The 21613-nt window shown below is 52.8% G+C and overlaps 9 protein-coding genes across 9 annotated transcripts; 5 read left to right on the top strand and 4 right to left on the bottom strand.

The window, feature by feature from the left end:
• Window positions 1-1426: 1426 nt before the first annotated feature.
• Window positions 1427-4295, top strand: DACRYDRAFT_48221 (alpha/beta-hydrolase; the record flags this gene model as incomplete). Its single annotated transcript, XM_040774814.1, has 2 exons — window positions 1427-1611; window positions 3518-4295. 2 exons carry the CDS (start codon window positions 1427-1429, stop codon window positions 4293-4295), a joined length of 963 nt encoding a protein of 320 aa, XP_040630977.1.
• A 502-nt stretch (window positions 4296-4797) lies between these two features.
• DACRYDRAFT_105148 (uncharacterized protein) lies at window positions 4798-5280 on the top strand (the record flags this gene model as incomplete). Its single annotated transcript, XM_040768047.1, has 2 exons — window positions 4798-5119; window positions 5171-5280. The coding sequence occupies 2 exons, from the start codon at window positions 4798-4800 to the stop codon at window positions 5278-5280; spliced, it is 432 nt and encodes a 143-aa protein (XP_040630976.1).
• Window positions 5281-5450: 170 nt separating this feature from the next.
• Window positions 5451-6569, bottom strand: DACRYDRAFT_105147 (uncharacterized protein; the record flags this gene model as incomplete). The annotated part of the gene is made up of 3 exons (XM_040768046.1): window positions 5451-5945; window positions 6003-6321; window positions 6376-6569. 3 exons carry the CDS (start codon window positions 6567-6569, stop codon window positions 5451-5453), a joined length of 1008 nt encoding a protein of 335 aa, XP_040630975.1.
• Window positions 6570-6782: 213 nt separating this feature from the next.
• Window positions 6783-8491, bottom strand: DACRYDRAFT_87382 (Metallo-dependent phosphatase; the record flags this gene model as incomplete). The annotated part of the gene is made up of 5 exons (XM_040776804.1): window positions 6783-7033; window positions 7093-7602; window positions 7655-7866; window positions 7920-8359; window positions 8393-8491. 5 exons carry the CDS (start codon window positions 8489-8491, stop codon window positions 6783-6785), a joined length of 1512 nt encoding a protein of 503 aa, XP_040630974.1.
• Window positions 8492-11303: 2812 nt separating this feature from the next.
• DACRYDRAFT_105145 (uncharacterized protein) lies at window positions 11304-11743 on the top strand (the record flags this gene model as incomplete). The annotated part of the gene is made up of 2 exons (XM_040768045.1): window positions 11304-11549; window positions 11612-11743. The coding sequence occupies 2 exons, from the start codon at window positions 11304-11306 to the stop codon at window positions 11741-11743; spliced, it is 378 nt and encodes a 125-aa protein (XP_040630973.1).
• Window positions 11744-12005: 262 nt separating this feature from the next.
• On the bottom strand, window positions 12006-14894 carry DACRYDRAFT_114495 (acid phosphatase AphA; the record flags this gene model as incomplete). The annotated part of the gene is made up of 3 exons (XM_040769830.1): window positions 12006-13461; window positions 13514-13893; window positions 14619-14894. 3 exons carry the CDS (start codon window positions 14892-14894, stop codon window positions 12006-12008), a joined length of 2112 nt encoding a protein of 703 aa, XP_040630972.1.
• A 1761-nt stretch (window positions 14895-16655) lies between these two features.
• DACRYDRAFT_48378 (Caleosin-domain-containing protein) lies at window positions 16656-17470 on the top strand (the record flags this gene model as incomplete). The annotated part of the gene is made up of 4 exons (XM_040774828.1): window positions 16656-16779; window positions 16837-17075; window positions 17128-17228; window positions 17281-17470. The coding sequence occupies 4 exons, from the start codon at window positions 16656-16658 to the stop codon at window positions 17468-17470; spliced, it is 654 nt and encodes a 217-aa protein (XP_040630971.1).
• A 604-nt stretch (window positions 17471-18074) lies between these two features.
• DACRYDRAFT_114493 (uncharacterized protein) lies at window positions 18075-19561 on the top strand (the record flags this gene model as incomplete). Its single annotated transcript, XM_040769829.1, has 4 exons — window positions 18075-18399; window positions 18453-18508; window positions 18555-18990; window positions 19052-19561. Exons 1-4 carry the CDS (start codon window positions 18229-18231, stop codon window positions 19559-19561), a joined length of 1173 nt encoding a protein of 390 aa, XP_040630970.1. The 5' UTR covers window positions 18075-18228.
• Window positions 19562-20006: 445 nt separating this feature from the next.
• Window positions 20007-21582, bottom strand: DACRYDRAFT_76394 (uncharacterized protein; the record flags this gene model as incomplete). Its single annotated transcript, XM_040776198.1, has 5 exons — window positions 20817-21582; window positions 20672-20767; window positions 20541-20617; window positions 20433-20491; window positions 20007-20380 (listed from the first exon to the last, which is right to left on the bottom strand). The coding sequence occupies exons 1-5, from the start codon at window positions 21126-21128 to the stop codon at window positions 20007-20009; spliced, it is 918 nt and encodes a 305-aa protein (XP_040630969.1). The 5' UTR covers window positions 21129-21582.
• Between the last annotated feature and the right edge of the window lie 31 nt (window positions 21583-21613).

Raw genomic sequence — 21613 nt, 5'->3', positions numbered from 1 at the left:
TTCACTAGACGGAAGGCCATTGTAGCATGTGACTAAAGGGGCTTATTCTTGCCGGATGGCCTGACAAAGCCCCCAACTGGTGCGGTGCAATCCACTGGGGTATATCTACCTCATCTGACAGCCTTGACAACGACTCACGTATCGTTCCCTGTATCCTTGCCATTCACTCTGTGCGCTCCCAGTAACCCGCATACGCAAATAATGTCCTCCACTAAAGCGAACGAGCAACCAGTGCGCACAGTCAAGCTGCTCCATCCTCCACCGTACCCAAAGCCGAAGGATTATAACGCCGCGTTTCTGAGTTTATCGTCGTCAATCGGAGTAGCGGGTGCGGGTGGCATCATGTGCCCAAGGCTGCCGTTCGAGGATATCACAAAGAATACTCCGGAGATGAAGAAGTAAAAGATGTGCTAGGAAAGTTGTATGGTGGGTCGCCTTTCATTCAGTTGGTGGGACAGAGATCGACCAAGCCCCAGCAGATCTGACCGGTATCAATTGATCAATTGGTCAAGCACAGGGGTGGTGGTCGAATATTTCAGGGGAAACCCTGTTGTGCCTCAATTTAGTTCGGATGGCAAACGTGCTTTGTATGTAACGACACCAATCGCGGACTGTTTGCACGTGATTTTTGCATCCCTGTGTTTCAGTACGACCATTTGCACACAATTCGAACTGGCTCGCAACGGGACTGTCTTAGCTTCTCCTTGTCAAACAAGGCGCATGGTTAAGGTCAAATGTTATACTGCAGATGCGATAGCTTGTCGTCATCTGGATTGCCAACTTACTCTGGTTCTAGACGTGGGAACTCGCACGTGATCAACGCGCCCTCCTTTGTTTTGCACGAACGACCATCTGGCACTCGAACTGACTTGTAACTCGACTGTTTCGCTTTTGCTTTCTCTACCAGGCCTGATGTCCAAGGCTAAATATCTCATTGCACATGGGGTCTGTCTCGATTGCCAACTCGCTCTGGGGACAGCTGTGGGAAGAGTACCTGGGAACGATGTCTGACGGGGAGAACGATTGGCTCAGACTTGCTCGATGGTCATCCTTTCACGAGCTTGTAAGACCAGATGTCTGGCTTTCTCGATAAGATTGGAAGGCTCGACTGGGTATATAAGGCTTCGTGCTATAGATCCCCCAGCTCCTCTCACTACACTCGACAACCACCACATCCAACATGCACACCAGCACCCTCGTTTCCTTGGCCTACTTCGCCTTCGTGGCTGTCGCGACTCCCGCGATGCGAGACGGCACCAGCAACTCTGTCTCGACCTACTATACTGGGCCCTCCAACGCGAACTGCGTACGACAGACCTACAGCATCACCCTTCCCCCATATCAAGCCATCACGTTCGATACCTCCATCCCTGCCGATCCCGACCAGATGTTCATCACTGCTGGCTTCCAGTCCTTGCTCACCAGTATGACAAACTATACCCACATGACCGAAACGGGGACGAATACGACTACCGGCACGTTTGGTATCAGCGGCGTTCTGTGTACACCGAAAGCAGGGGATATGCACAATGGCGCGGTTCAGCTGCTTGTTCATGGGATTGGCTTTGATTCGTCTTATTGGGATCTGCCTTATCATCCGGAGAATTATTCGTAAGTATATGCGCTCTATTCAGTGGTTTTATGGCTGACTATGCTAGGTATGTGCAGGCTGCAGCGGCAGCCGGCTGGACCACCTTCCGTTATGACCGCCTCGGGACGGGCATATCTGAGCACCCTTCAGACGGCTTCCGCACCGTCCAGTCACCCACCGATTTGGCTATACTCGAGAAGTTCGTTACCATGCTGCGCTCAGGCTCCATCAATTCGACAGTTTTTGACAACATCGTCGGCGTCGGTCACTCATACGGTTCCGTCCAACTCGCCGCACTTAGTGGAAAGAACACCGCTGCAGTGGACTCGCTGGTGCTCACTGGATTCAGCGCAAATCAATCTTCTATCGGCGTGTTCACTGCGGGCGGGTTGTATTCTCGAGCAGCAGACGTGAGGCCGACAGAATTCGTCTCCCTCCCGGGGTCGTACGTAATGACCGGCCTGCCACAGGGGAACCAGTTTCAGTTCTTCTACTATCCTTTCTTCGACAACGGTGCGTTCGCTCAAGCAAGAGCAAGCGAGCAGCCCGCGACATTGGGCGTGTTCAGTACTATGACAAGCATCTCTGGCGACGCAAGTGACTTCACTGGTCCAGTCCATATCGTCACTGGAGACAAAGACCTGCCCTTCTGCGGTGCACAGTGCGATATCGTACCCGAAGGAATGGACGGGACGATCCTGCAGCTAACAAGGGATATGGTGTTCCCCAAGTCGGGTAACTTTTCAGTATACTCGCCTGCGAATACCGGACATGGAGTCAACCTGCATTTGTCCGCACCGGAGACTTATAAGGAGATTATGGGTTGGTTGGCGTCCATGTACTGAGGTATGGGGCTAGGCACATCAGATCCGAGCAATGTAAATAGAACAATGAATACCCCTCATTTATGAACTCAGAGGTCGGGCACATATCGGAGTGATGCATCGACCATGAGATGAATACACTGCTCAGGTGTTCCATGCAGATTCCTGCCTTCTGAATCCATGGGAATAGGAGTGGGCGTCTACTGCAGATGCTAGCTTAGTCATACACCCAATACTAAGGGATTGGCCCCGCTTGCTTCTCTCTGTCAGCATAGAAAAAGAAGAAATGAGTCGACCTGCGCAGTTCGTTGAGCTCGTACTATTCATTCAGCCGCATGTGGACAGCTCTTCTCAGGCATATCGACTGTGATCCGCACTGAGTGGATTTGAGTAAGCCTGTGTTCGGCATGTTTCCTTCCTACGATGTTGACGTCCACATGGAGGGCTATTGCTCAGGCATATGTGATGACTCCGCACTGGAGAATGTCGTGACGGCGTATTCTTGTCCGGATGGGATCAGCGCTCGATGTCAACATATATGTCTGTGTTTGTTCTGTGTTTGTTCGGCATCCTCAGCTGCGGTATATTAAGCCTTATGTCCTTTCGTCCTAGACTATCTTGCAATTAGAGCGCCACACCCAGCATGTTTTGGAGCACTGTAGTTTCTTTCGCTGCCCTCGCCGCCATCGGATTTGCGACTTCCACAACCAGAGACGGCGATCATTACGCTGGTCCTTCCAATGCGATCTGTGCAAGACACACCTACAAGATCATCCTCCCCCCCTACGAGGCTGTCACGTTCGCGCCGTCTATCGTCGCCGACCCCGACCAGATCACCATCACCGCCTCTCTGCAGGCCTTCCTCACCAGCCCGACCAATTCTACGCGTCTGAGCCAGACTGGGACCAACACGACTGCTGGGACGTTCGACATCAGCGGCGTGCTGTGTACTCCCAAGGAGGGAGATACGCACAGTGGTTCGGTTCAGCTGCTACTTCACGGAATCGGCTTTGATTCGTCTTATTGGGACTTTGCTTATCAACCGGAGAACTACTCGTAAGTGTGTGCGATTCTTCATGCATCTGAGGCTTATCCCGTGTAGGTACGTCCAAGCGGCAGCGGCAGCTGGATGGACGACCTTCCGGTATGACCGGCTCGGCACCGGTCAGTCTCACCACCCCTCAGATGGCTTTCGTCTCGTCCAAGCATCCACCGATCTCGCGATCCTCATGCAGTTCATCACTCTCCTCCGCTCCGGCTCCATCAACTCCACAGTATTCAGCAACATCGTCGGCGTTGGACATTCGTACGGCTCCACCCAGCTCACAGCGCTGAGCGGACTGAACCCCTCTGCAGTGGACACGCTTATCCTCACCGGCTTTAGCGACAGCCTGGCTTCCCGAGCGCTGTTCGTCGCCGGCGCGTTGTACACCCGAGCAGCGGATGTCAATCCAGCGGCATTCAGCTCTCTCCCGGGGTCGTACGTGATGACCGGCCTTCCTCAAGGGAACCAGTTCCAGTTTTTTTACTACCCGTTCTTTGACCCAGGGGCGTTCGTCCAGGCTAGGGCAACCGAGCAGCCCGCAGCGCTTGGCGTGTTCAGCACTCTGGGCACTATCTCTGGCGGGTCGAGTAACTTCACCGGGCCGGTGCATCTCGTCACGGGTGAGAGAGATCTTGCTTTCTGCGGTGGAGAGTGTGATGTCGTGCCTGTTGGTATGAATCGGACGATACTCCAGTTGACGAACGACATGGTCTTCCCGAAGTCAAGGAACGCCTCGGTGTACTCTCCCCCTAATACGGGACATGGTGTCAATCTGCATCTGTCGGCGCCAGAGACTTATAAGGAGATTATGGGTTGGTTGGAGTCTATATACTGAAGTACAGGCATAAGTGCAGAGAGTAACATAAATAGCACGATGATGCCTGTATTTGTATTCGTCACGTGCCAACTAATGACGTTGACGCGTCACTTGCTTGAAGCTCAATCAGGCAGCTCTCAGCAGCTCCTACTTCTCCAAGTCGTTTCTGCTATATAAGGACAGCAACTCCAATGCCTGTACTTCCAACCTCTTCAGTTGTCTAATTATATTACCTCTGGTGGTGTTCACTCATATGCCAGACGCCAAAGGAATCACTGAAGGGAACATCGAGTTCTGGCTGCTCACTTGATGTGTCTCGCGGAATGACGGCTGGTTAACTGGAATGCTCTCAAGCCGTATGGACCAGCCATCACGCTTGGGACATGTCTGCTACAATACCGTATTTGAACGGTTGATTGTGGGATGGGGGATAGTCATCCTCGACCATGTACTAGGCGGCACATAACATCTACAACCACACAAGGACATCCACAACCTAACATTCACTACACGACTAGACATGCCCCTCTTCCTCCCTCCTGGAACTAGCGCCTCATACCAATACACCCCTCCGCCCCTCAGCAAACCGCCCTCATCACACTCGTACACCGCTCCACCCTTCTCCCCATCCCCACTCCGGTACACCTCACTTCCCTCCCCCAGCTCCTCGCCCATTCTCCAGCCACCCTCGGCCTGCAGGACCGACCAACCCTCATACCCTTCAAGGAGGAGGAAACGGCCCTGGAAAGACCCCTACGCTTCCCCTTGGGCACGAGCCTGGCTGAGGCTAGAAGTCGACTGGGGGCTGAGTATGATGCAGCCCTGGGAGAAGGGGCTCTCTGGTGCGTCTGTCTGGCTCAGTACTTGGTTATGTGATGACTAATGTGGGTCAGTGGGTGTCATTATACTGGTGCTTTGTTTGCTGGGGCTGGCGATGTATGAGCTACCTGCGAGTGTGGTGTTCGTCGTTGGGAGATTGAGGTATTTCGCCGCGGGATATTAGATGCTTGTGGTAGAGAGGTTGAGAGGTGAGAGCGAAGAGCTAGATGACTGTATCCGGCTGGATTTGCATGTATAATTAACGGACCACATGTACTATCTTCATTTCATGTTCTACAGCAAGAGATTACAACCCTGTTCAGCAGGCACTCACTTCAAGGCGTGTCAATTTCCTCAATCGCCCCCACCACCGAAATCACCACCCCCACCTCCATCCCCACCGCCATCCCCACCGCCATCCCCACCGCCAAAATCACCACCACCATCACCACCACCATCCCCTCCGTCGCCCCACCCTCCTCCATCCCCTCCGCCGTCACCGCCATCACCCCATCCACCTCCATCCCCTCCATCCCCTCCATCTCCCCACCTACCCCCATCGCCCCCATCTCCCCACCCACCTCCATCCCCAGCATCCCCCAACATATCCCCCAACAACAGCCCTCCCGCTAATCCGCCGAACAACGGCAAGCCCATGCCCATGCCTCCCATGCCCCCTGTTCTCCCAAACCCTCCGGGACCATATCCGTACCCCGGATAACCCCCGTAACCGTACCTCTGGCGGGCGTACATCCCCCCTGGTGGTGCGAACCCACCCGGTGCGTAGCCTGCAGGATATCCTTGCTGGGCGATCTGCTGCTGCCGCTCCGCATAACGGCGCTGCATCTCCTACGATAGCGCATACATCTGTCCTCGGCATCAAAATTTGAGAACAAGAGGACGTACCTGTTCATGGGCTAAACGAGCTTGCCGCTGGCGCTCTTTTTCCGCGTCTCTCTCCTCTTTCGTCGTCCCGGTCAGTTTATCATGCAGTTTGGTAAACACCCCATGCTTCCGTGCGTGCGGGGCCGAGCCGGACGTCCCCGCCGGTCCGGAGGCGCCCCCAGCTGTGGTCGTGGTATGCTGCTGCTGTTGGGTATTGTGCCACACTTTGGCAGGGTGTGCATCAGGCAACGTAGAGAGATATTCGGGGTCGTCATAAGGATGAACCCAGATAGAGCGAGGTGGTGTCGCCCGCGTGTCGACATAGAAATGGTGGTTCTGACTTCATACCACCACCCAGTCAGCAAGTGCAGGTCGGGAACGAATAGAGACGCACGCAGGATCCCACTGTCTCACCCACCCCTCCGGCAGCTCGCGCATCTCGTCCTCCATCGAGCGTCGGGCCGTCAGAGCAGGGTTCGGGGACCCAGGTTGGAGAAGCTGGTTGTTCTGCCCGCTTTGGCCGGGCGGGACGTCTACCTGGTTCATGGCATAAGTGTAGTCTGGCGGGGGGTTCGTGTTGTTGGCCATTGGAGATTGCTAGGTGTTGGTCGTTGCTGGTCAGGGGGAAGGGAAGGTCGACTAGCGCGCGGTAGATCAGGGCATGGTAGGGTTCACAGAAAAGGGATGACGGTCAACACATCAGTGGAGCATGACGGCATCGACCATGTGATTGTCATTATCATCTATCAACCCCCATTTTGTGAACACGTCTTCTATACCCTCTGATGCCTTGTCATAGTATCAGCAATGCTCTTTGTAGAGAGTAGCGGTATCCAAGACCGTCCCGTTCTTGCTCGCCACAAACTGGTGCGTCATATGCGTGCGGTTATGGAACGTCAGCCTGCTCCACCCGTACACCTTGTCCGTCGCCACCACAGAGTAATTGTTTAGCTGAGCGTTGAGCGAATCGAGTCCATCGTAGTGCCCCGCTGCGCCGTTGACGATGTACCAAGGCGACGAGGGGTTGTTAAGCCCGTTCGGATCGGGGTTATCTATAGTCCACGAATCTCGTCAGTACAGAGGCATTGCAGAGTGACACAAAAGGACGTACAGTTCTTCATTGGCTGATTACGCTCATACACGTGGACATGGCCATGCATGACCAAGTCAACGTTATGCTTGATAAGGATCGGCTCGAACGTATGCCGGCAATCAAGGCAGATCGTCGAGCTCCTGTTCTTCGCACTTACGTACCATGGCCTGTGGGCACCGACGACGATCCAAGGCGTCTTGCTTCTGTCGACGCTGGCAAGATCCTGGTCGAGCCAGTTGAGCTGCTGGTTGTATGTCCCGAAAGGACCCGAGTTCTCGTTCTCCGATCCTCCCGGCTCGTCGGGAGACGTGAGATTCTGCCCGATATCCGTCTCCGTATCGATGGCAACCCAATGCACCATGCCGTGGTCAAATGAGTACCAGAAGTTTCCATTCCCGCTTGATTCTTCAGAAGGCATGCGGAAATGGTTGATGTAGCCCGTGAAGTTAGTCTGACCTGGAACGCAGATCGAGACGGTGTAGGAGATGTTGTGCACCGTGTCGGTCGTTCCACCGTTGTCGCAATTGGCTGGGATCCACAACACGTAAGATAAGAGCAACTTCATCTTTGGCGGACATACCCTCATGGTTTCCAGGGCCGACCATGTACGGCTTAACAGCGCTGATGGGCTGCATCTCATCGTAGTACTGCTCAAGCAGTGACTCATACAAAGTAGCGATGGAAGTCTTGTTGGGAATCAGACTGTCGTTGCCGAAGTACCCTTGCCACGACTCCTTCAGCGCGTAATCGGCATAGGCGATGTCACCAAAGTGGGCTAGGAAGTCGTACGTACTGAACCGTTGTTATCAGTGCCTCAACGCCTTATCATTTGATGATGAACTCACTCCTTATACATTAGCAAGGATTGGATGGTGTTCGTGTCGTTGGGTCCCAAGGGATTGGCAGCACCACCAAACCCGACATGGTTGCTCAACCCATCCTTCCCCATCAGACCAAGATCGACAGCAACGGCAGCCGAGTAAGGGGTCTCATCACCCGCTTCGCGAGCGGTGGTGAACGTGTACATAGGCAGTTCGCTGCACCCATAGCAGTTAGTGTTGCTGACGTAGTACCAGTACTTGGTGTTGGGCTTGAGGTCGGTTAGCTTGACATGATGATTCCAAGTGCGGCTGGTCGGATAGATAGTGCTGTTTCCGGTAGCCTTGCTGGTGACGTCGAACGGGTCGCATCCGTACCAAACCGTGGGGGTGTCAAGCTGTGCAAAGGTGTTCCAGCTGACGAACATGCCCCTGGCACCGGCATATGCGATACGGTGCTCGAGCGGCTCATATGGGTTGAAAGGTGTCGCACCGGGGACATGGGCAAATGAGAAAGATTCGTTCGTATTCGCCACAGCGAGGACTCCAGAAGCAGCGAGTACAGAGACAAGCAGGGAGAACAAAGAGAAGCGAGCCATGGCTGATAAACAGTCAGGCGCTGAGAATGTTAGACAGACTCTCAAGACCTCTGGCAAGGCTCTGTCAAGTTGCGTGCCCTTCTTTAAGTACACGCTGGATGCTAACTGGAGGCTCCGGGTCTTGATTCCCGTCTCTGGAATGAAGAAAGAGCGAGACCGAGGTGGGTCATAGTGGTGACTGTATGCATGCGGGCGTGTTCTTCCAGAAGGTGCCAATCAATACGCGCACGTTGGAAAGCATGCGTCTCAACTCTCGCGGATTAGGCGAAGGTACTCAGAGTCAGAGATCCAGAGATGAATTGGAAATTAGAAAGAAAGGTTTTGCAGCCAAGAAAAATCCACTTGAGGAGTGGTGGATGGAGAGCGTCGCATGCGGGAGCCGCAAACCAAGAGACGAACGTTCATGGACTGCCTCATATAACGGGCTCGACACTATAGACACCATGCGGTTCGGAGTAAACAGTTCAGCGGCAGTTCGGCGTGAGTTTTGTTGTCGCACGGTAGGTCTGAACACTTGGCAGGGGTTTGGTGACGAATCGGGTGCAAAGTGCGGAACATTTCCGCTGGTTATTCCGGCTTGGTGGAGAGTCACCGGTCAAGCCCATATGGCTCAGGAACACAGCAGCTGTGCTGAAAGATTCGTTGACATAACTTGTCGACATCGGTACTAAGTCGGGCTTACGGATGACGGAGGCGTCTTTGATCAGAATCGATTAGACCGATTGTGGGACTGTTCGCGTTCTTCTCCCATGATCATGATCCCTGCATGTAAGTTCTGACCACCCTCAGCTGCTGTTCCAAAGGAAAATACTTCCATCGTTTTCCAGGTTGGCACAAATGCACGCGCATTTGTCCGTCCATTAGGTCCGATTCGGAATTCATACTCGAAGCAGTTCCGGAGCCGGGCAGCCGAACCAAAGAGCGACCAGGCGTTCTCTCAAACTGCGGGACTGCCATTGGACACTAGAGCTGCCAAGGTTGATACCTGATTGACTCCCTGCGGGAAGGTGGTCTATTCGGTTCCTGATCCTTTTAATCTGAAGCGCACGCACGACTCTCACCGCTGAAGGCTCCCAGCACGAATCCACCTTGGATAATGAAAACCTGCTCATATTTGGACACCGATTTCTCGTTTGGCCACAAGATTGTCATCAAGTCGTTTCTGAGATCCTTAGTGGTCTGAACAGCGAGATCAAGGCGCGTGATGATGAATCCGTGCGTAAATAAGTTGAAGATTATTATGAGCACTGCCCCTTAGCGATCACGTGAGTGCTCTGTGTTCCGTGTCGTGGTTCTTGAGGCATTCTATTCTCTGTTTGAACTGCGCACGTACTGTCTAGCACGGGAATTTGTCATCAAGGTGGCTTGTCTTATATCATTTAAAATAGGAAAAACTAATGACACAGTGCTCAGAAACAAGGGGAACAGCACAGGATCATGGCCGTCAATATCCGCAATCCATGCAGAACTCATCACCGGAACTGCGGAGTTAAAGTATGCAGTGTCGCGCGTGTTCTCACCTCAAATTCCACCTTGGCTTCTATCCGTTCACAAACCAGTAAATACATACAGAGTGCGTGAACTTTGCACTTCAAGGCTTGCATATCTGCTAATGTCAGTCAGGCCAGAATAGTTTCCTCCGGAAATGGCACAGAGGCAGAATTAACTATACTGAAGCAAATATGAAGAAGCCGGGGGCAAAGCCACGCGCGAAAAGCACGTGGTTCACGTGGCACCACGTGTAGGAAGGAAGTAAATCCGGACCCTAAGTCCAAATTTAGAAGAGGAACTAAATCTGCTTCCACTGCGGCAGTGCGGGACCCGAGAAGGCTGAGGGTTAGCTAACCCTGGCCCATATTAAACCCTACCTCTAACCTATAACCCCTATTAATTGTCAACAAATAATATATTGAATATATGGAAGGTGTAGCATACACCATGTATATTGAGTGTAGTGCTAGGGAGACTGAAAAAGACATGGGACACGGGACACGGGACATCGGAGAGGGGGGAGGGGACACAGGACACAGGACATGGGACATGGGACATGGGAGACAGGAGATGGGTGACGGGACATATCATGTAGCAAATAAAAGACCCTTGCACCTAGAGTGAAGCGAGATGGGCTCCCCTAGTCTAATAATTAATAGCAACCCCCCCCTGGCAGTGTAGACAAGCACACGTGGCATTTGGGGGTGCTAGACGTGGATGTCGGACCCTGACAGAAATTTGTACATTTTGTATTACAGTAGTAATACAACTATTAATTAAAAAATCCTTTAACTACAAAAAAGTGTATAAAGTGTACAAAAGTGTACACTTGATTGTAAGAGCCTGGGTGAGACCCTCAAAAATGTGACTTGGGACCCTTGCTGACATTTGTACACTTTCCAATGGTAGGTGAATAAATTTATTAATAAATTTTCTAACTACAAAAAAGTGTACAAAGTGTACACTTGATAGTAAGAGCCCAGGTGAGACCCTCAAAAATGCGACGCGGATTTCGGACCCTAGCTCACATTTGTACACTTTCTAATATCCCAAAGTTCTTTCCAATATTTCTTAGATACCTGCTTTTCTATTTTTCTTTCTCCTGCAATTTCCTATTATGATTGAAATGTATGTAGATACAACAAATGTACCAAAAAAAGACTCCGAGGCAATACATAGGGTCTTTCACATAACTACGCTGAGCGAAGCGAGTCGGGTTAACCTAGTATCACAGTTCAAGTCGATGAGTCACGGCTCTATTCAAGCAACGAACGGATTGCCGACATCCAACGCCGCTTGGATGCTGAAATCGACCGCTTGAATGCTCGAGACCGAGTTTAATCTTGCGAAAGCAAGAAGACTCCGGCGCGTATTCGATGAGCAGGCAGAGCGGTTCACCGGAGAGAGCTTCCTCCTTCCATACTCCTCCCTCGACAGCCCTGTACCCCCCAGGGATTTAAGCACGCCAGAGTCAGCCGCATCCAACAGCACCGCATCGAGCGACACCACGTCTACCAGCACCCTCCTTTCTCTGGAAGCTGGCACGCGCACCAGGGATTATGTCCATGTGCCAATAGATTGGGAGTACAACAAGATCTACAGCGACTCAGAGCACTATCGCAGATATAGAGCATGGCGCAAAGAGGAGTGGAGACGTACCGTGAAGCAAATGAAATCAAGACTCTCAACGAAGAGGTCATCGAGTTGTGGAATTGGCTCGTCAGTGGCTCTGGCTCTCCGTCTGACGGTAGAGATGCGTGAGTCGTTGAGGTCTGATCTTGTCGTATGGTCACGATGCTCTCACTCACGTGATTTGCAGATACTTGCTTGCTTAGTGTCTACCACCCAAGCGTTCAGCTTACTAGAGTATAACGTAGTTTTATTCACTCTACAACAGTGAAGTTCTCAGAGCAAGGCATCGCATTACAAAATATAAGTCCTTCGGACCAAAAGTCCTTGCACGACATATGCTGCGCGTGGACTCAGTCTAATCGAATAGTCGTAAGGAACATAACAGACGCGTTTAAGCCTTGATGAGCGTAAGGGTATCTCCGATGGAGCCGTCGTCACCCTTGATATACTGCCACGTCGCGGTAGTCTCGTTGTGCACGGTGAGCTTTGAGTAGCCGTAGTGGAGGAAGTCCAGAACGGCGGTGATGTTAAGCACCTTCTCGGTGCCGAGCGTGCTGTGGGACTCAATGTTGCCGGCCATGCCGTTGATGAGGTGGACCATGGACTTGCGGCCCTCAACAAGCTTGTAGGTGTTGTTATCCACAACGCCGGACATGTCGATCGTTCCGTTCGCGCCGAGAGGCCAGAGACGCTCGTACCAGTGGATGTGGCCCGAGAGGTACAGATCCACGTTGTACTCGAGGAAGAGGGACTCAAAAGCAGCACGCATGTGAGTCTGGTACGAAGAGGTCTCGGTGGAGTACATAGGACGGTGAGACATGGCGAACACCCAAGGGGTCTTGGAGCGGTCGATCGAAGCCAGATCCTCCTTGATCCACTTCAGCTGCTGGTAGGCAGAGTTGTTCTTGTATGAGCCGTCAATGGCGCCGAACGGACCAGAGTCAGTAGGGAAGGTCTGGTTCTGCAGAGGGTGGGTCTCGTTGCCAGTCAGGTCGGCAACGAACGGCCACTCGGGGGACTGGTAGTAATCCGTCTCACCGTCGAAGGAGATGAAATGAGCAAGACCGTAGTCGAAGGAGTACCAGAAGTTGGAGACACCGCCCGTCTCGGCACCAGGCATACGGAAACGATGGTTGTATGCGGTGAAGTTGCGCTGGGAAGGGGGGCAGGACCAGTAGGAGAGCTCGGAGCTGTTGGCAGTCGAGTTGATCTTGCCGTCGACGAGGAGGGCGGTGAGCTCGTTGTTCGGGCCATCGAACTCGGCGCATGACGCCTCGTGGTTACCAGGAAGGACCATGTACGGGACCTTGGTGGTGATGTTGTTGATCCATTGCTGCCAGAGATCCCAGTTGCTCTCGTACAGAGGGCTGATGTCACCACCGTAGGGGCCACCCTGGTTGGGGATCTCACCTTCGGGCAGGGGCATGAAGTACGTGGGGGGGAAGTCACCAGGGGGGAGCTGACCGGTGTTGTTGGTGCCGTTGTAGCAAACGGGCCAGTCATCTGCGCAGCCGAGGATACCAGAGTACCAGTCATCAGCGTAGGAGATATCACCACCGTGCCAGGCGAACGCAACGCCGTCGTCGACTGCCTTGAGGAGCTGCTGGAAGGTGCCTGCAGCGTTGGTGTACCCCATATCGTTGAGGACCGCGACAGAGAAGCCGGTCTTGTCGCCAGCCTTCTTAGCAGTGGAGAAATAGAGGATGTGAGACTCGGCCGTGCCGTTGCCACCCGGAATCTGGTAGTAGTACGTCTTGCCCTTCTCGAGGCCCTGGAGGGAGACTTCATGGAAGAACTGGGAGCACTGCGTCACAGAGACCAACGAGCAGGGAGGCGTGCGGTCGTATCTATAGTGCGTTGTGGGCAAGATGTATGCGGTCAGGTGACTTTGAGACTCACGTGCGACTGTGACCGAATGCCTCGTAGACCAGCTTCTCAGGGTGTGTGCCGTACTTGACCATGGGGGCCTTGCCAATGCCAAAGGGAGTCTGGAAGTGGACGTGGACGCCATCAGGGAGGTAGGAGTAGGAGATGACGTTGATGTTGTTGGTGGGATTGGCAGACTTGGGCGAGACGGCGGGGTGCTCAACGAGACGAGGGAAGCCCTTGCCGTTCCCGTTGATGGTCTGGTCGACGAGGTCGCCGATGGGAACCGCAGGTCCAGTGTAGGGATAGGTTGTGTCTACTGCCTGGGGAGCGGCGACGACGAAGGATGCGGCGAGAACGCCAATGATGGCAGCGACGGCCTTCATGGTGAATCCCTGTGGGTTGAAGTGGGGCTATACGGGGGAGAAGTAAGCCGACGAGGGAGCCTTGGTGTTCCATTGGGTTGAGCGTTCTTTAAGGGGGAACGGTGCCTTTGCTAAAATTGGGATATTCATGATGAGAACCATGAAGGGACGTTCGGTGCTGGCCTGGTAGGTGAAGTGATCCTTGTGGTTCAACAGTGACGCGCTGTCCCTTTCGTCATCGGGTCCAATCACATCTTCCCTTTTTCGTCCTTGTCCGCGCCACTTCAACGCCCTTAAACTTCTGCATCCACGCACGTGCATCGTTCAACTCAACCTCCCTTGTTCACTTGTCACAGCCGGCGTTAGCCTTGTCTCACCGCACCACATGCACCCCCCACATGCACCTCCATATACCTCGAGTCTGCACGTGCAACATCCACCTTCCCACACTGTACAGTTCTAATTCAAGCGTTCCCGCTGGCCAAATCGGATCCACGAGGAAACGAGAATCTGATTAGACATCCCCGGCGCCTGCTTTCGAATCAGGTCTCAAACATCTCGGCCCGCCGACCAAAACTCAATTATTTAACGGCACCCAATGACAAATTTCTCAATTACAACCCTGTCTTGCACTGGATCAACTGAATGAATAGACTCAATAAAGCGATGTTGAACCTCTGTATATGTGAGAAGATCTTCTAGACGTTTTGATACATCAAACTACTGAGCAACATGTATATTTATTTTTCAAATAACTCTTGGTGGCTATTCACCGCTGGCCGATGTTTCGTTTCCCTTGCCGGCGATTCGGTCCAACCATGCGCACAGGGCTGGGAACGCATGCTCATCCAAGTTGCTGGCACACCGATCTTCGCCCTTTCTCTCGCCTCCTCCAATTCCTCCAGCTCGCGTGCCTCCTCCTCGGCATCTCCGCGTTCCTGCCAAGCGCTGGCTTCCTCTTCCAACACGAAGAAGTACACGCCACTGGAGGACGATGATCCACCACTAAGCGGAAGCGCCGTCCGGGTTTCGGAGTTGGAGCAAGCCATGCTTCGACGTAACGCACGTTTATGAACTTTGCAACTCTACAGACCCTCGCCGTGGGAAGCTTAATTCATTCATGAAAACCCGGCGGCTGCAGAGTGTACACTCCGCAAACCAACACATGTGGCTTTATTCGCTATGGGATCAACGTTCCTGGAGATCGGAACCGCGGTTGTATTGATGGATATAAAGGTCGTATGATCTGTGCACTGCAGTGAAGTAGGCCTCTTGTCATCAAAAGTTGCTCATTTGTGTCATACAGACATCCCGTTTGTGCTGCGCGGTTATACAAGGCTCACGGACGTCCGGTCCTTCCGCCGCTCTCCGAACGAGGTGCTCTGCTTTGGCCTCATCACCTTCTACCAGGAATGATGAACATATTTCATACCCACGTCCAGACTGCCAGGCATTGGAACCATATCCTCCACCATGTCACGTGTCGTGTCAAATTCTGGTGATTCACCATTGAATTAAACCCTGCAAAAACCGTTTCTTAATCTAAGAATGACCTGTAGTCCGGAATCACACTCATAACTCTCAGAGATGCAGCAATGTTACTGATTGATATCAGTAGCAAGGAGATCTGGGTTGTTGATGTCATTTGTTTGCGATGGGCTCCCTCCTCAATGAAGTTGATACTTCAAGTGTTCTTCAATGCCTGTGTTTGGGTAGGCAGTTGCCTAGTGCGTGGTTGGTTGAGCATCTCCTACTAGAGCGGTGAATGATCCCAATTAAACTCAATTTACAAATACACATCAATTTACATCCCAGGACTTGTGAAGGACCATTTTCACTCGGACCAGACTTTTGAACATGGAACATTATTTCCATTTATGGAGCTGGATATTTCGAAAGAGCCACAAAGTGCTCTTGACGAACTGTTAGATGAAGCAACAAATGGATGAAGCAACAAGAGATCCATCTCGGTCGCGCGACCTCCCAAAATGGGTCTTGGCGATGACGTCACACTCTGCTTTCGCGATCCTCCTGACCTCACAACTTTCCCTTACTCTGGCTCTCGAGGCTCGCTCTCCCCTGAATCACGCTCTTCCCATGTAGATCGTATATAATCTCTCTTTCCTGGGTGCAGGTGCTTCCCTCTCTTCGGTTGTATCATCCACCCCAGACGCAGTGAAACGCCTCCTCCAGCACTTCACGGAAACCAACGGCAAAGATGAGTCAGTTCGAAACTCATCCAGGAGATAAGAACGCCCCTTCGTTCGCGGTTGTCGCTAACCCAATGGCCGATACGAACGTGCACCACGACCACCAAGCGGCGAAGAAGAAACATCGCAAGCATCGGAAGCGTACCGGCCCTCAACCGCATGGACAGCACGAAGGGCCCGAGCAGCGTTATGAATTTGATGAGCGTGGTCAGCATAAAACTAGTGCCGGAGACAGGCTTGTGGCTTCGTATATGCAACACGTGGATGACAGGGACGAAGAGGAAGAAGATCTTCTCGACGTAGTCATGTCAAGCATGCCTGGGAAGAGCATCAAGGAAAGTGGAGCGAACCGAGGGGAGCAGGGGTTCGGGTACGACGGATGGGGGGAAGAGGATGGTTCGGGCGAGGGAGAGGGCAGAGGTACGACTGGAGAGGAGTACGAGGTTTTGTGCGTCTTCCCGCCTTCGTTTGACCGCATATATGCTCACATTGACCGACTGATATAGGACAACCAAGCCAAGGAAAGAACCAGGCGAACCGTCCCAAGGTGTTCACTTCGACATGCCCCAGGATGCGACCTCCGCCAACTTGGGTAACGACATGTCGAAGAGCCCGAAGGAGCTGAATGAGGTGAAGGGTACCCAAGGTCAAAAGTCGCAAACCACCGGTCCTCAGAACCAGCGCACATTCCTTGAGAAACACTGTGATTTCTTCGACCCCGATGGTATGCATACATGCAACGTGCGTTCCCGGGAGTGTGAACTGACAATGCACGACCCAGGTGACGGACAGATCTGGCCCATGGACACTTTCTTTGGCTTTTGGGTCTTGGGCTTCTCTCTGCCGATCTGCCTTTTCTCCGTCTTTGCCATCCACTTTGCGTTCTCTTGGCCGACTCAGCACTGGTTTCCCATCCCCGACCTGTTTTGGAGGATCAATATCGACAGGATCGGCAAGCATGGGAGCGACTCAGGCGCATATGATCACGATGGAGGGTTCGACAAGAATGCATTTGATAGGGTGTGTCTCACCGTGTTCTTGTACGGCGGTGACACACCCTAACGCAATTTAGATGTTCACAAGAAATGCAAAAACGCACAAGGATTTGTTGACAGGACGAGAACTTCTCGGCCTGATGCTACAGAACAAGGTAATTTATGACCCGTTCGGCTGGTGAGTTGCCGCTCTACACTTACACAGTACATGTTCAAACGTGATCCTATAGGTTTGGCGGTGCATTCGAATGGCTCTCGGTCTATCTTCTTTTCTGGCCCAGAGACAACATGTTCCGCCAAGAAGATATCAGAGGATTATACGATGGCAGTACATTCTACGAGATTGCCCGAGAACAGAAGAAAAAGGGCAGGTACACGCCGCCTGGGTGGGAGGACACTGTTTCCGGTTTCCGGAAATAGTGCAAGCCAGGCTAACATTGCGAGTGTCCATCTGCGTGTCTGTTGGGCTCATTAGTTTTAGCTTCACTTTCTGTTACACATACGCGTCTCCTTTATTGCAAATGAATATGCTGTTCTCTATCGCGAACAGGGTGTGTCTCTCTAGCAAGCATTTGCCACTTCAGCGCTCAACCATGGTCGAGAACCTCTGGAACAACAGATGTAGAGAGAAGGCGCGTATCAATCTACAACCGGCGGCAAGAAACTGTCCCCATCACAACCGAATCCGGCATCTCGGCATCATGTATTTGAACCCTGGCACGTGAAATTTCCCATGCTACCCTTGTCCCTTTTAACTTGTTTGTCGAAGGTAACCATGTTCGTTGTCGTTGTCGTCGTCTCCCGTCGTCTCCGTTGTAATCAATCAATCATCCACCCTCTCTCTACCCGCCCTTCCGCAACCTGTGGATGAATGCTCACCGCAACACAAGTGCGCAGCACCCCATAATCCCCCTCCCTTCTCCCTTTGAGAATGTAGGACTATCGCCCATCCCACCACCATCCCTTCCTTCCCTCCCACCATCTTTCGTTCCCATTTCTTGTCACTGTATAAACGAGTCGTCCTGGTAGACGGCGTCCTCTCTCTATAGCTGAGCTATCCACCTGTCGAGCCCAGCGCTCCAATTCTCTTCGACTTTCGACTGGTCATCCTCAGAGCGGGCTTCCCTCACCCTCCTGCGAAAAGCACTCTCAAACACTCTCAGAATCAAGTCAGAATTATGGCCTGCCGGACACTCTCTATCTTCTCTGTGTTTCTCTCTATCCTCCTCGCTGGCCAAGCTGCGGCCTTCATGCGACCCGCTCCCCATTCAAAGCCCACACCCGTTACGCGTAACGAGAGGATCGCACGGTCACAAGAGCGCCTGCAGAGGAGACAAATGGCGAGCGTGGTAAGTTTATTCCAGAATACCAGGAGATATTGGTACTGATTTTGTTCCGATAGACTACCTCAGCCTGGGCCCCAATTGAGACCAAGCTCCAAACGTACAATGTCACGACGTATGTTGTCGTCTCTGGTGTCTCAATCCAGCTCACATCCTCTCAGATCTTTCGGTACCGAAATATGGCAATGCCTTACCATCCTCACCCCCACCATCGATGCCTCAGGGGAGCTGGCATACGAAGAAGACCAGTCCTGCACCTTCACCCTCATCGCCGACCCCGGTGTGAACCCCGCCACGCTCCCCGCGCCCTCCGCCCCTTCTGGCGTCCTCACCCCAGACTCGAGCCCCCTTGCAACGATCCAGAGTGCGCTGTCTATGACCCCTACCCTCTCCGCAACAGCTGCGGGGGCAACGATCATCACATCTGTTGACTCTGCGGGTGATACCACCTTCCTGATCCCTGCAGGGATGACCTCAGCTCTGGCAGGTGGAGCACCAGGAACAACAACGACCGTCTTTCCTTCGTCAGCGACGGCCAGTGCAGGATCTGCGTCTGTTGGTGGTCAGCAGGCGGGTGACCAAGGCGCGAGCATCGTTGTACGTATCCCTTCCTGCTGCTCGACCTAACGGTGACTGACATACACTACCCGGTATACAGGGCACGAGCTCCATCCCAATCTCACAGGTCGTCCCCGCTTCCTCCTCCATCCCGACGGCCTCCGCTTCCTCAGACTCGGCCAGCTCATCAACAGACTCGGCAAACCCCACCGCTCAGCTGAGCAGCATCCTCCTGCCCAGCTCGACAGCCCTGCCGGACACAGCCAGCTCATCCTCTGTCCCAGCCGGCTCACAGCTCGCCTCTATCTTATTCGGCTCTGCCTCCCCCTCCAGCAGCTCCGCCGTTCCCTCCGGCTCGCGCCTCCCTAACTCTGGGGCCTTGTCATCTGCCAACGATACGACGACCACTGCGGCCCTGACTATCCCTGGGCAGACTATTCAGGTACTCCCCATTGGGTTGGGTGTATTCGCTGGGATCATGGTGATCGCCATTATCGTCGTGTGTATTGTCACCTTCGAGAGGACACAATATAGGAAGGCATTCCGTGCACGGAAGATGGCCGAGCAAGGCGGTGCAATGGGGTATGGTGGTATGGCTGAGCGCGTCTGAAGTTTGTTGTTGTGAAATCATCTGGCTAATAATACGAATGGACTGGCTAGTTCTATCTTTCTTCTCTCTTTGGTTGGAATTTCAATGTGGAATGTTCTGCTAGACAGGAATATTCATTCAGTTGGCTACGGCTAGTGTATACATAACACAACGGCCTGAGCTAGCGACTGTTGTAAAACACTGTTAAAACACGGCGCTGTTGCAAACATCACGTACGCAACAAAAAAAGGTACAAACTGACCCATCAATAACCTCGTAACCAGATGGACCCAGTCATTGTCCATGAGAGAAAAAACTAACACAATAAGGGAAGAGAATGATATTTTTGGGGCTTTGCATTTGTCGAAGAAAATCAGCACCTGGAAGAGAGACCCAGCAAATAATAAGCAATGCCGACGCGCGACACTGGAATGAACGGGAAGGGGTTATCTGTAAAGTTACGAGCTTAGTGAAAACAAAGTAAATCGAGAAACAGAATCATAGAAGATAAAAATTCGGCTTTGTGAGGGTTGCAGTTTTTCAGAGAGTTGAGCGATGGTATTCGAGACTTAAAGCGCGGCGAGGCCATAGTTGGAGGAATGAACGGTTCCCGAGGAGTAGAGGCCTTGGGTACGACCATTTTGGAACGACCGCTGTTGACGAAGATGATTGTTGGGAACTGCAGCATCCTTAGTGGCAATCCAAACCGGCAGGAGCTGAACTTACGAGGGAAGGGCTCCAATTCACCCATGCGAGGACCAGAAGAGTAGAAGATCTTGGGACGCCATGCCTCACGTTCCTCCATGACACCAGAGTTACGGAACTTCTCGACCAGAGCCTCTGTTGCATCGTTTAGTCGCCGAAACATGGCTATTTCACAGATTCTACCCACCCTTTCCTTGATAGTTAGCATAGCTCATATTCAGCACTTTCTCGGAATTAAACATTCCCCTAGCGCGATCTCAGCATGAGCTCTGGTACAAACGTGTGAACCACGTACCATTTCTTGCCCAGTTTAGTTTCAGCAAACCTCAGTAGACTATCGACATCCATAAAATTGACAAAAGCATATCCGACCTGGTACCTGTAGTCAGCATTGTTGTCATAACTATGGAGGGGCCCGTCACATACATTGCAGTGATTTTCGAAATCCATACGAAGATAAAGGAAAGAATAAGACTTGGGGGTGACCGTATCAATGAAAGCCATGAGGTGCTTGTCAGTCATCTACATGATGCTTAGCAGTTGTTTAAACAGGGAGAGGAAAGCGACTTACTTTGTTAGGCACGTTCTTCAGCATAACAGTCGTACGAGTGTCCAACCCCTCTCGGATGCGGTTAAGGTCGAGCTTGTTGCGTTCGGGAGGGGGCTCCCTGAGCACCTCGAGTACAGAACGGGCAGCAGCGGGAAGGTAGGCATGAGCGGCCTGCGCCCCGGGTGTGCCATGAACAACGCGTCCCTGGCGACGAGGCGGCGTCTGAGTTGGAATGAAGAACTCAGGCGAATCTGCGCCCGAGGACCCGCCGCTAAAGGTGGTGCTGGCAGAAAGCGGGGGAGTGGGCAAGCGGAGAGGGAGAGGCCAAGTCATGCTCCCGCCGTCGTCAAGCTTGGGCGCGGGCAGTGGGCCGCTGTAGGGAGGCAGCGTGAGCTTCTTCGGACTAACGAGGCTGGATATCTGGTGGCTCGTGATACGACTAGGCGTGCGAGGGGAAGGGTAGCTGGGGATGATAGCCTTGTGGTGATCCGCACCATAAATATTGGAGCGCTTCCGCTCGCGCTCGAACTCGCCGTGACCATCCAAAGGAGAGCCGAATACGTTCGAGTCGGTAAAGGACGCAAAGCGTTCTTCGCGCTCGTCGATCCTTGGACTGCTGCCCGGGAAAGAACCGCGACGCCCCAGCGTACCGACGCTTGCGTCGAACGGACCACCGCGCGCGATATCCCCGCCGTCCGGAGTCCTAGCACAGAGAATATTCGCCTGCTCTTCATCTCGCAGACTGGCCTCGACGATCTGGCGATGATGCTGGAAGAGAGCGAATTCGTCCTGCTGGCGCTGGAAATCGGCAATAGTGA

This window comes from Dacryopinax primogenitus (genome assembly GCF_000292625.1).
Source record: "Dacryopinax primogenitus strain DJM-731 SS1 chromosome Unknown DACRYscaffold_4, whole genome shotgun sequence".
NCBI lineage: Eukaryota > Fungi > Basidiomycota > Dacrymycetes > Dacrymycetales > Dacrymycetaceae > Dacryopinax > Dacryopinax primogenitus.
The sequence above is the reverse complement of the archived record's forward strand: the minus strand, read 5'-3'. Positions and strand labels throughout refer to the sequence as shown.